Raw genomic sequence first — 13,583 nt, 5'->3', positions numbered from 1 at the left:
GCTGTAACATAACAAAATGTGGAAAAAGTTCTGAATACTTTCAGAATGTATTGTACATCCATGCTGAGAAACCATCAATCCAGACATGGCTTTATACAGCAATGTGTGTAGCTGTGAATTTATTACAATGCCAGAAAAATCTGATATGTATAGCTAATGTGTGCATTGCTTTTCGGGATGACTTGATGTGAAACTTACAATGAGGATAGACTATATGGTTTCCTATTCAAGGTTCCCTGACAGAGGAACTCTGATAAGAGGACTCACTGAAGCCCTATGCACTTTCACAGACAAGCTCAGCCATTATTAATGTAATTGATTTACTAGGCTCGAGAGGCATGTTAAATAGCTGTAAGATTCCGCTACAAGATGTTAATTGTATATTAGTTTTCATGCACTATCAATTACATTCAGCCTACTACCTCTATCTGAGATCAATACCCTGATAAAGGTAGACCCATTACTTCCTCTTAAGGAATAGATTACAGGTCTAGATAGGCCTTGATGATGAATTATAGCATTGTGGTAAGGCCCACAATGTAATATGTTTAATCATAATGACCAAACTATTTGAAGAAGCGTATCCTTATAAATCAGTGATTCATTGTTAATCATTAATTTTCATAATTAAGAAATACTTTTAATTGGGCCTTACCTGCCCAAAAACCGAGCTGAGAATTGGGCGCAAATTGAAGTCGGATTCAAAGGATGCCGCACTGGACCTTCCGGAGCGGTGAGAGGATTGGCTGGACACGGGGATAGGCGATGAGAAAGCTGAGGAAGGCATGCTGGCATTCCCGCTAGTGGACGAACTTGGCCTTGTATGGTCCCTCGACTCAAAAAAATTGCGAGGTGTCATCTCTGCAATCAGAGTTGGGCTGTATTCTGGGGTCCAGAGGAAAAGAGGAACTCATGATTGAGTCTTGCTCCTAGTCTCGTTTCAGCAGTAGGCCTACTCATTGCCGTTTGGTTGTGTATTTTCTCACATTGTCGGCCTTCGTACGGTAACAACAAAACCATAGCTGCCTTCAAAAGCTGTTCTTAAAAGATGCATTTACCACCTGATGTGGCGCTGATGCAGGACGCGCGCAGACGCGTAACGAAAATCATAGCACTCTGTTCACGTCGCGTCACCTGTCACTACTATGAAAGTCCCTGGCACCTTGACATTTACAGTGTTTCGTTGTGGGAAGATCTAACACCGTGCCCATAAAAGATTGTTGTAGGCCGTGGTGTAAAGTACTTAAGTAAAAATACTTGAAAGTACTACTTAAGTAGTTTTTTGGGGTATCTGTACCGTATTATTATTATTTTCACAACTCTTTACCCCATACATTTTCCCTGACACCCAAAAGTACTTGTTACAGTTTGAATGCTTAGCAGAATTGGAAAATGGCCTAATTCACACACTTACTGAGAGATCATCCCTGGTCATCCCCAGGGGAGCCGCCAGGGATTTTGGGCCCCATGAAAAGACATCACATTGGGCCCCACCACCACAGGCCACACCAACCCTGCGCAATTGCTGTAACCACACACCTCCAGAACCCAATCAACCCATTCAAAGCTTTAAATAACTCTACCTTTGCAGGTTTGCAACTCTTGTAGTCCAATATTTACTGTACGGTATTTACTGACAGTGAGCTGTGAAAATGTAACATTGTGCAGACATGCAACGTTCTGTGGAATTCACTATTTGATGCAAGACTGATACCCTCTATAAGAAATGTGCTAAAGGACATCTTTTTACAGTCTAAACATAAACGTTCTTGAATGGAAAATTCTCTTAACATTAATGAATAACTTAAAATAAATATATATTAACCTCTTCAATTAAAATAAATTAACATAACAAACAAAATAACAAAATCAGCAGCAGATTTTTGAACTAAGTATACATGCCAACTAGAAAATAAGCAGCTGTAAAAGTGGAAATGGAAATGAAAAGGCCTGATGGTGGCGCTAGAGGAAAGGTCACCACCCACTAGGGGTCTTGATTGTGCACAAGAAATGTTATGGCAATCCAGCCATTATTTTGAGATATATCTTGTTCTCAATCTGTTCAGTCTTGTTCTCAGCCTGTGGGCATCATGTGTGTAGTGATCCAATATCCATAGCCATGCCATTTAACAGCCATTTAACAGCATGGCAAGACTGCAAAGGCTGTCCTGGGACATAGTGGAGCTCAATTTAGTTTTTTTTCAATCAGTTTTCGCTTACTGAAAGCTCTCTCACCACCAGAAACAGTCACAGGCAGTGTGTAAAATATATGTAAAGCAACTCACACTTCTCCAAAAATGCTTTGCAGCTGCATCTTACAAATTGCATTCAGGAGACCAAGAGGGGACAAGTTAGGGGGGAAAGTGGCAGCATATACAGTGTTCAGGTGTCTTACTTCATGATGAAACTCAGGTGTAAGATCTCTGGAATACTTCATGATCAGTGGTTGGCACACAGAAGGGACTTTATCCTCACTAATCTGCCCGACTTTCAGAACAGCAGAAAATGATTCTACAATTATTGCAGTGTTCTGGAACCTAATGTCCAAGTCACTTATGATGTTGTCGAAAACAGTAAAAAACACTTCTGAAACACCGTTGCTGCACTGTCCTGAGCTGTCTCCTCTTGAGAGGTCTCCATGGAATCTCTTCCTTTTCCTCTGGCGGCTGTGTTCCTTGCTAAATTGAGTTGCAACATCCATTTGTCAGTGTTGCCTCAGACAGGAGAGACTCCCATCCATCTCTAAGAGCCGGGCATCTCTTCCTTTAAGACTCTGATATTGGCTGTCTCTGTGTCAACTGAGCTTTTTCCTGACTGGAGAATCACATTCCTGTCCTCAATGCATTGCAGTACCTGCAATTATGCCAACTGACATGTCATTCAACACAATGCTGCTCACCTCCTTCTACAGTTGGGAGAAGGGCTGGTTCAGGGGGTGGGGATGGGGAGACAAGGCTGCTGAGCCTGAAGCTGCATCTGTTGGGCCTGGCACCAAGCAGGGGGAGGGACAGGGACAACTGATTTAGTATGAATAGCTTGCTAAAAGTTTGCCTGCATTGATTAAATGTCAACTAAAAGAGTGAAATGTAAACACTGAATTCTCTGAGAAGATATTAAGATATTAAGTAACTAATGTTAGGGGAACAAAATTAGCCTATTTCACTATGGACTAAGCTAACAGGTTCATTTCCACCTCTCACGGACTACACCCACATAATGTCTCCCTTTCTTTTCTCTCTCCTGTATTTCTTTTCTTTCTTTTCATTTTTTGGAAGCCAGATTTTTCTTTAGGAAGCAGAGACATGATGCTCCACCGGCACTCCTCAACACATGCTTCGCTTGTAAATTATGTCTCAGTGTTGGAGTATGCCCCTGGCTATATGTAAAAAATTATAATAAGAAGAAAATGGTTCCATCTGGTTTGCTTAATATAAGGAATTTGAAATTATTTTTATTTTTTTATTTTAGATACTTAAGTATATTTTAGCAATTATATTTACTTTTGATACTTAAGTATATTTAAAACCAAATACTTTTAGACTTTTACTCAAGTAGGATTTTACTGGGTGACTTTTACTTGAGTCATTTTCTATTAAGGTATCTTTACTTTTACTCAAGTAGGACAATTGGGTACTTTTTCCACCGCTGGTGGTAGGCTATGATGTCTTCCAAATGGAATGGGTCATAATTCCGCAGTAAATTTCTACTGTACATCTCTAATGATTTAACAAGACGTCAAAACTCCAATATGAATGTAGATAATAATTGTCTACTTTCATGAATACTGATGTTGCTATGCAAAAATTGATTAGATTATCTTGCCAAAAGGGTACTCAAATTCACGGCAGGTAGCCTAGTGGTTAGAGCGTTAGGCTAATAACCGAAAGGTTGCTGGATCAAATCCCCGAGATGACAAGGTAAAGATCTGTCGTTCTGCCCCTGAGCTAGGCAGTTAACCCACTGTTCCCCAGGCGCAGAAGACGTGGATGTCAATTAAGGCAGCCGCTCTCACCTCTCTAATTCAGAGGGGTTGGGTTAAATGGGAAGACACTTTTCAGTTGAAGGCATTCCGTTTTACAACTGTACAACTAACCTTTGTGGCACAGGAGGTAACACATTTGCCCTAACAGCAGGTTGCTGATCCATATTTACCTCCTCTCCATCTGCTCATACTGAAATATGGCACACCTACGCCCCCTGGTGCCACTAATATGAAACTGCAGAACAACATCATACCCAAGGGAATTGACATACATACCCACTGAATACACAAGCTGTTACAACAGTGTTACCATGCACAAATGAAATTCTGAATTCAAGACAGAAGTAGGCTGATTCAGATAATTTGCCATTTATTAAATACTGTTCAAAATGAGTACAAATGCCACAAATATGAATCTATTGGGGTAGAATATCACCATAAATTTGATATACAGCTGAAAAAAATCACAGCATTATATAAAATGTCACTGAACAATAGCCAAACATTTCAGATATCTAAAACTGAATGTATCAAAATGACAAATGCTCAGAAGAGAAGATGACATTACAGTACCAGTATATTAAGACCACACAATAACTTAACTATTGATTGTAAGACAATTATATTTCAAAACCTCTGATATGTTTTGTACTCCAACTCTATTTACAGAAATACAAAGATATCAAATACAACCATATTACAACCATTAATCAATTAGATAATTTACCAAATACAAGCCTTTCGTCTGTGTAGCAACAACACAGACTGTTTCAAGCAAATCATTTGATCTCTAAAAAAAATGTTTCTATGTGCTTATCCAACCATGTTTTTGTGAACGCTGTATTGATTTCTAAAGGAGAGCACAGTAAAGTATCACACATGGGCAGGGATAATCACAGAGATAAGGATTGGGGCTGTAAACATTCAAATATAACATTTTACATTATGGCTGTTTGGTCAAAGTCAGCAAGTGCTAAGGGTTACAGGGAGAAAGCAGATTCGAACAAGACAGAGAATATGTACACAGTGAGTGTGGGAACGGGACAAGAGAAATGCTCCCTCCCGCCCCACTCGCACTGTTCTTCTCTACTTTTTTCACCAAATTTTGAAAGACATTCTCTCCGTTGCCCTTTACCTCTGTTTTTCTCTCTGTAGCTCTGTTTCTCTTCACCCCCCCAACAAACTCCTTGTCTTCTCAGCGCCCAGGGGTGAAGATGTAGTCCAGAGCCTGTCTCTCAGCAGCTGCCACATTAGGGTGCCAGAGGTCCACCATGAAGACCACCCTGGGGCCGTCCTCTGGGCCACCTGAACATAGGAAAAAAAACACAGATTCATGTCTTCCTCCAATCAACCCTTTATAACAGCTTAATAACACTTTCTCAGCTGCCACATTAGGGTGCCAGAGGTCCACCATGAAGACCACCCTGGGGCCGTCCTCTGGGCCACCTGAACATAGGAAAAAAAACACAGATTCATGTCTTCCTCCAATCAACCCTTTATAACAGCTTAATAACACTTTCTCACAACAGTACAAACACACACACAGAACCCGGGTAGAAAAAGGCAAACCCTTTCAACCCCTCCACACACACAGCCGTCTCCCTCTCACCCTCATGGAAGGCCCTGTGGAGGAAGGAGTCATCAAACAGCAGACAGCTCCCCTCAGACCAGCACTGTGGCTCCCCACCAACCACCAGCTCACAGGAAGAGGGCACTCTAAGACCTACGGAAGACAGGCAGCAAGTCAGTCTATATACAGTAATTACCAAGGAAACCATATTACATGACACAAACACATACTGTATGAATATATTCTAAAATGTCAACTGTATATGTTGTCATGCAAAGAAAGCTTTACATCAACCCTATAATAGTAAACATCATCATTATCATTGTAATAGTTTCAGAGACACAGGTGAACACACACAGGGAGCCAGGTGCATCTTTGAAATCCCTATATTTAACAGTGTTGTAGCCCTCCAGGCAGCTCCCTCCCCCTCTTACCCAGGTGGCAGCGCAGCCTGACGTTGGTTGGGCCATAATGCTCAGTGATCAGGGCTCCCGGGGTCAGCACAGAGAAGCAGGCGTTTCCAAACACGTTGTTGGCGATAAAGGTGCGCAGCTGACCCAGCACCCTCCAGGCCCGGGGGCACCTCCTGGCATTTAGGGCCAGCGGAGTGCCCTGGTTCAACAAGTAGAAGGTCCACCACTGACCATGGGGGGTGCTGTTGGACTTCCAGCCCAAAGGAAGGGAGGAGCCAGCCCTTGCTGGGGGGGAGTGGTAGATGCTCTCAAACTCAGCCAGCAGAGCAGGGAAGCTCCTCTCCAGCAGCTCCACGTCATGCTTCTGTGCGTCCCGGGAGAAGAAGGGTGCTGAGGGCAGGTCAGGGAGGAAGAACACCTCTGGCCTCTGGATGGTGGGCCGGCTGGTAAGGTAGCGACCCTGGTCTCGTACCCCTTTGTGTACCCTGCCCATGCCCGACCAGGTGTAGCGTTTGGCATAATCTTGCAGGCTGTGGTACAGCTTCTGATTGAGACCGTCCCCTGTGTTGGTGCAGCGAAAGGACTCAGCGGACTGGCAGTAAGCAAAGCCGTTCTGCTCCTCCACCCCTGACACCGGCCTGCCTTTAGCCCTACCATCCCCATCTGTGCTGATCAAGGCCCCCCCACCCCCTCCTACTCGACTGGGCTCAGTGCTGTACCCCCCACGCAGGGGAGAGGAGCTGTGCTCACGACCTACCCTGTAACAGTACCACACAAAGAGCAGCAGCAGGCACATGGCTGTGCCAAAGGCACTGGACTCACAGTCCCTCATAGACTGCATCCCTCCAGCCACCATCTCCCTCACCCTCTCTAGTGACCACTCCATTCTGGCTCTTCGCTAAAACCACTGAGTTTGGTCTGAAGAAACTACCGTTGAGAAGGTCAATAACCAACCCTGTCTGACACTGCTTGAAAATGGCTATTAGAGGAAAATGTTCCACAGGGTTTCTCAAAGGCTACTTTCAGGAAGCTCTTATCATCCCCCCTTCTGGATGCAGTCTGACACTATCTGATATGACACACTCAGGCTCCAGTCCTGAAATATCAGCACTCAGGGATGAGGGGAGGGTTCCCCCTGCATGGTGCCTGGCTGTCTGATATTTGTGCAGCTCCCTCCCTTGTTCATTTTCGACAAATGCAGACAGACAACACACCTCAGGGTATCTGGTCTCTGCATCGGAGAGGGGGGGGGGGGAGACAGGGAAAAGGTCATTAGACATAGGCACTGCACAACCAGATGCACACAGCATCTAATAAAGAAGCAGAGTACCAACATGCAGATCTCATTGCAAGCTCAGTTTTCCACATTACCTCCCCCACTTAGCTGTTTTAATACGGAACTAACTCCCACCCTCTGCGCCACCCTTTACACAAACTCCCACCCCCACACTCAGCTCTGGACACACACAGTGCACCATGCGCGCACACACACACAGATGGCATTTAAAATTCAGTTCTCCACACACCTCCGCACTGCACTGTAGAAAGCCATGAGTCACATTGCTGCATTCAAACACCAAAACCTGTCTTTCTGTCACACACACACACAAAATCTCATTAAGACAAAAATAATGGTGTTCCAAAAAAGGTCAATTTGCCAGGTCCACAAATACAAATTCCATCTAGGCACCGTTGCCCTAGAGCACACAAAAAACGATACATACCTCGGCCTAAACATCAGCGCCACAGGAAAACTTCCACAAAGCTGTGAACGATCTAAAAATACTTGAATCAGTTATAGAACCCATTGCCCTTTATGGTTGTGAGGTCTGCGGTCTGCTCACCAACCAATAATTCACAAAATGGGACAAACACCAATATCCTCAGTATATAACGTAAAACCCCATATAATGCATGCAGGGCAGAATTAGGCCGATACCCGCTAATTATCCAAAATTCTACAACCACCGAAAACGGTCGGCAGGGTAGCCTAGTGGTTAGAGCATTGGACTAGTAACCGAAAGGTTGCAAGTTCAAATCCCCGAGCTGACAAGGTACAAAAGAGAGTTTGCACTGTGGTAGAATACCTGACCACCGCGACTGACCCAGACTTAAGAAAAGCTTTGACTATGTACAGACTCAGTGAGCATTACCCTGCTATTGAGAAAGGCCGCTGTAGGCAGACCTGGCTCTCAAGAGAAGGCCGGCTATGTGCACACAGCCCACAAAATGAGATGGAAACGGAGCTACACTTCCTAACCTCCTGTGAAATGTATGAGTGTGGCTCTAAGGCTATGTATACAAAACGAAATTCCTTTTCTAGAATAGCGCTTTTAAATGTATTGTAGGAAGGATAAGGATAAGCATCATAGATACATGAACATACTAACTGCAGTATTAAGCACTTACATAGACGAAAAGATACACTGTAACAAGCAAACTATGCAGTAAACATAAACACACATAAGCAAAGCTCGCACTGTACAGACCTTCCTATGCTTCTCCTGCACAAACATCTCACCAAAAATGGCCCGGCAAACCTGCTTGGAAAGACAGAACAGCCATCTCCTCTCGTGAACACAGCCCAGATGACAGTCCGCCGAGACGCACGCCCCCATAGAACCTTTCTAGCACAAATACACAGTTCGCTCGCTGTCTGCTGCCTTGAATTGAGGAACTGTCGTAACTGAACAAACCCTGAATGGGGGCAACCATCCATAACACTCGTCTGTCTGTCTGTCTCTCTCCCTCCCTCCCACTCTCAATTTCTCCAATATTCCTGCATCTAATGCCCATAAACCTGCATACATAAAGCTGTAGTTAGTCCGCCATCGTCTCATGATTCACTCGCATAAAACCACGACAGATGTTCAGGGATTCACACTGTGTATTAACAATCTGCCACTTACACTTGTAGCGCATAAAAACAAAAAATGCAACATAATGATATTCGAAATAATAATAATAATGATGATGATGATGATGATGATAATATTAATAATAACTCACCCAATTTTCATGGTTTTGAAAGATATCTAGACTAGCCTACAGGTTTACCATGTCACCAAGCAGCTAGTGAACTCTTTATCTAGGTATGCTACAAGTTTATTATTACATGTCAATCATAATTAGGCCCTAACCAATTTAGCAAAATGTAAAAAACTAACAGCAGCAAAGATGTTCTATTATATTGACAAGATAGTCAAGTGACCGCTCTAACAATGGAAAAACATGTCCCCAAATATGGAATGCAGGCAGAGGAGGCAAGATCAGGTGGGACCCTTCTAACCAATGAGACGGCAGTGAACAACCGGCACATCTGAGGGGTCGTCATTAGTTACCACAGCCACAAAGTTATAATTATGGCTAAACCCCGCCTATTTCTACAATTAACCTTAACTTTAACCCTAACCTTAACAACACTGCCAACCTTATTTAAACTCGTATCGCCCAGAGTTCCCCCGCCCACTTCACTTCCCTCCATTGAAAATGAATAGGGCTCCATTGTTTCATCTCTCCTAATGTGTATGTGGAAATGCACTTTAATTCGGATAGTCACTCTTGCTTCACTCTCATGTGGGTGCTAGGCTAGGTAGTGCTAGGCATCAACAGCCAATCCAGTAGGGGCTGGAAGCTATAGTGAACTTCGATTGGTCAATAGCGTTGCAATATCGCAGAGTATTTGCATAAAGTTCAGCTTTCCCCAACTTTGGTCCTCACTTCCTTAAATTGAAAATGAATGGGGGTCTGTTGTTTCATAGCCTCCAACGTGTTATGTTGAAATGCACTGCAAGTCATTTTTCTCAAAGTTGCCGGAATGCCACGCGTATCCACTTATAACAGTACATTTGTGACAGCCTAAACATTACAAAACGTATATTCCATTAAATATACCTCACGTAATTCAACACTTTCTCATCAGTGGCATAGCACAGTTTTGCGGGGCCCCCACAAGGTCAGAGCAAGGCCTTAACTGTTTAATTCTAACATTAGGTTATTCAAGCATGTAATGCAAATCTCCAACCTCTTTTTTTTTTTTTTTAATGGCACTAATAAATGCTTCAGGGCTAATTTCGTATAGCATTTTGGCATGTTTTTCTAAATTTTATTTTGTTACTTTTTGTTGCAGGGAGTTACAAGTACATTATCCATTTCAAATTATCCATTTATAAAACATGTACCCGTAGGTTACCAAGCCTCCCCAAAAAATGTAAGAACTACATACAAAGTTTAAGTGATACAAATTCTGTATAAACAGGAAAAGAAAACAGAACCTCCCATCCCATCCCATTCCCCCAACCCCATCCAGCCAACATGTCTCCAATTTTTCTTGCAGTATTACTTTAGTCCCTTGTTGAAAAAAGGATGCATGTTTTGGAATATTTGTGTTCTGTACAGGCTTTCCCCTTTCACTCTGACAATTAGGTTAGTATTGTGGAGTAACTACAATGTTACTACAATTGATCCATCCTCAGGCTTCTCCAATCACAGTCATTACACTGTGTAACTGTTTTAAAGTCACCATCGGCCTCATGGTGAAATCCCTGAGCAGTTTCCTTCCTATCTGACAACTGTTTGTAGTGACTGGGTATATTAATACACCATCCAAAGTATAATTAATAAATTCACCACGCTCAAAGGGATATTCAGTCTTTTTTTTTACCCATCTTCCAATAGGGGCCCTTCTTTGCGAGTTATTAAATTAACATTTCCCTGGTCTTTGTGGTTGAATCGGTGTTTGAAGTTCACTGCTCAACTGAGGGACCTTACAGATAATTGTATGTGTGGGATACAGAGATGAGGTAGTCATTCAAAAATCATGTTAAACACTATTATTGCACACGGAGTCCATGCAAATTATTATGTGACTTGTTAAGCAAATTGTTACTCCGGGACTTTTTTAGGCTTGCCATAACAAAGCGGTTGAATAATTATTGAATCAAGACATGTCAGCTTTTCATTTATAATTGCTTTGACATTACAGGGTATTGCATGAAGGCTAGTGACAAAAAAACCTCAATTTAATCCGTTTATATTCAGGCTGTAACACAACAGAATGTGGAAAAAGCCAAGGGGTGTGAATATTTTCGGAAATTATTCAGACCCATTCCCTTTTTCCACATTTTGTTACAGTACAGCCTTATTCTAAAAATGATTAAATTATATATATTTCAAAAAACATAAATACCTTATTACAAAACTATTCGGACCCTTTTCTATGAGACTAGAAATTGAGCTCAGGTGCATCCTTGAGATGATTCTACAACTTGATTGGAGTCCACCTGTGGTAAATTCAATTGACTGGACATAATTTGTAAAGGAACACACCTGTCTATATAAGGTCCCACAGTTGACAGTGGACGTCAGAGCAAAAACCAAGCCATTAGGTTGAAGGAATAGTCCGTAGAGCTCCGAAAGGATTGTGTCGAGGCACAGATCTGGGGAATCGTACCAAAACATTTCTGCAGCATTGAAGGTCCCCAAGAACACAGTGGCCTCCATCATTCTTAAATAGAAGAAGTTTGGAATCACCAAGACTCTTCCTAGAGCTGGCCGCCCGGCCAAACTGAGCAAACTGAGCAATCGGGGGAGAAGGGCCTTAGTCAGGGAGGTGAACAAGAACCCAATGCTCACTCTGACAGAGCTCCAGAGTTCTTCTGTAGAGATGGGAGAACCTTCCAGAAGGAAAACCATCTCTGCAGCATTCAACCAATCAGGCCTTTATGGTAGAGTGGCCAGACGGAAGCCACTCCTCAGTAAAAGGCACATTTTGCTTGGAGTTTGCCAAAAGGCACCTAAAGGACTCTCAAACCATGAGAAACAAGATTGTCTGGTCTGATGGAAACAAGATTGAACTCTTTGGCCTGAATGCCAATCGTCACATCTGGAGGAAACCTGGCACCATCAGCGGCAGGGACTGGCAGACTAGTCAGGATCGATGGAAAGAGGAACGGAGCAAAGTACAGAGAGATCCTTGATGAAAACCTGCTCTAGAGCGCTTAGGACCTCAGACTGGGGCGAAGGTTCACCTTCCAACAGGACAATAACCCTAAGCACACAGCCAAAACAACGCAGAAGTGGCTTCGGGACATGTCCTTGAGTGGCCTGAATGTCCTTGAGTGTCCTTGAGTGGCCCAGCCAGAGTCTAGACATCTCTGGAGAGACCTGAAAATAGCTGTGCAGCAACACTCCCCATCCAACCTGACAGAGCTTGAGATAATCTGCAGAGAAGAATTGGAAAAGGTCCCCAAATACAGGTGTCCCAAGCTTGTAGCGTCATACCCAAGAAAACTTGTGGCTGTAATTTCGGCCAAGGTGCTTCAATAAAGTAATCTGTAAATGGTCTGAATACTTATGTAAATGTGATATTTCAGGTTTTTATTTTGAGTAAAATACCTGTTTTTGCGTTGTCATTATGGAGTATTGTGTGTAGACTGATGAGGGGCAGGAAAAAAACAATTTAATCCATTTTAGAATAAGGCTGTAATGTAACAAAATGTGGAAAAAGTGAAAGGGTCTGAATAATTTCTGAATGCACTGTATATATATTGTTATATGTATATATATTGTTATATATACAGCCTATAGGGAGGAGGTCAGAGACCTGACCGTGTGGTGCCAGGACAACATCCTCTCCCTTAACGTGATCAAGGCAAAGGAGATGATTGTGGACTACAGGAAAAAGAGGACCGAGCATACCCCCATTCTCATCGACGGGGCTGTAGTGGAGCAGATTAAGAGCTTCAAGTTCCTTGGTGTCCACATCCCCAACAAACTAACATGGTCCAAACACACCAAGACAGTCGTGAAGAGGGCACGACAAAACCTATTCCCCCTCAGGAAACTGAAAATATTTTGCAATGGTCCTCAGATCCTCAAAAGGTTTGTCAGGTTCACCTAGGGGTCATGAAAAGGGTTGTACCAAAATGTTTGATGTATTAGAATAATTTATTATGCTTATGTTTTATTAAAAGCAAGGGGAGTGGTTATAAGACCCCTCCCTCCTTACATTTATAGGGTCCCATACTACAGATTAACAATATATATATTCATTATATAGTTTTAGAGTTGTTCCACAGTCGTTTGCTCTTTCTCTCTCTCTCTCTCTCGCATTGCCCCCCCCCGCCCCCCCACACTCTTTTACACCGCTGCTACTCTCTGTTGTTATCATCTATGCATTGTCACTTTAATGACTCTACCTATATGTACATATTACCTCAACTAACCGGTGTCCCCGCACATTGACTCTGTACCGGTACCCCCCTGTGTATATTCTCGCTATTGTCATTTTACTGTTGCTCTTTAATTACTTGTTACTTTTATTTCTTATTCTTAATCATATTTTTTTAAACTGCATTGTTGGTTAGGGGCTTGTAAGTAAGCATTTCACTGTAAGGTCTACCTGTTGTATTCGGCGCATGTGACTAATAACATTTGATTTGATTGTATGTATGTGTTGAACTTTATGGATTGTTTATTTGTATGTGTTGAGTTTTAGTTGAGATTATTCATTACAGAGTTAAGTATATTTGTCCAGGCCTCAATTGTTCATTGATTAGCACCAGCAATTCTCTCTGTTGATAATTCTAATGTTATGACTTCTAATAGTAATTGTATC

The 13,583-nt window shown here is 42.6% G+C and overlaps 1 protein-coding gene across 3 annotated transcripts; it reads right to left on the bottom strand.

Annotated features, from left to right (window-relative positions):
* Window positions 1–4,449: 4,449 nt before the first annotated feature.
* On the bottom strand, window positions 4,450–9,225 carry asphd2 (aspartate beta-hydroxylase domain containing 2). Of its 3 annotated transcripts, none has more exons than XM_031830188.1 (4): window positions 8,975–9,225; window positions 5,987–7,196; window positions 5,592–5,705; window positions 4,450–5,287 (listed from the first exon to the last, which is right to left on the bottom strand). In XM_031830188.1, the coding sequence occupies exons 2-4, from the start codon at window positions 6,849–6,851 to the stop codon at window positions 5,178–5,180; spliced, it is 1,089 nt and encodes a 362-aa protein (XP_031686048.1). In that variant the 5' UTR covers window positions 6,852–7,196; window positions 8,975–9,225; the 3' UTR covers window positions 4,450–5,177. The 3 variants fall into 3 exon arrangements, with proteins under 3 accessions (XP_031686048.1, XP_020344330.1, XP_031686047.1); XM_020488741.2 differs by lacking the exon at window positions 8,975–9,225 and adding an exon at window positions 8,455–8,842; XM_031830187.1 differs by lacking the exon at window positions 8,975–9,225 and adding an exon at window positions 8,487–8,842.
* Between the last annotated feature and the right edge of the window lie 4,358 nt (window positions 9,226–13,583).

The sequence above is a fragment of the Oncorhynchus kisutch genome, linkage group LG8 (assembly GCF_002021735.2).
Source record: "Oncorhynchus kisutch isolate 150728-3 linkage group LG8, Okis_V2, whole genome shotgun sequence".
In the NCBI taxonomy this organism is placed as follows: domain Eukaryota; kingdom Metazoa; phylum Chordata; class Actinopteri; order Salmoniformes; family Salmonidae; genus Oncorhynchus; species Oncorhynchus kisutch.
This window is presented reverse-complemented; position numbering and strand designations above follow the sequence as displayed.

Coding starts and splice junctions, on each gene's coding strand:
- asphd2 (XM_031830188.1), bottom strand. CDS start 6,851: ATGGAGTGGTCACTAGAGAGGGTGAGGGAGATGGTGGCTGGAGGGATG. Junction 5,706..5,986: donor CAGGCTGCGCTGCCACCTGG/GTAAGAGGGGGA, acceptor TGTCTTCCGTAG/GTCTTAGAGTGCCCTCTTCC. Junction 5,288..5,591: donor CCACAGGGCCTTCCATGAGG/GTGAGAGGGAGA, acceptor TCCTATGTTCAG/GTGGCCCAGAGGACGGCCCC.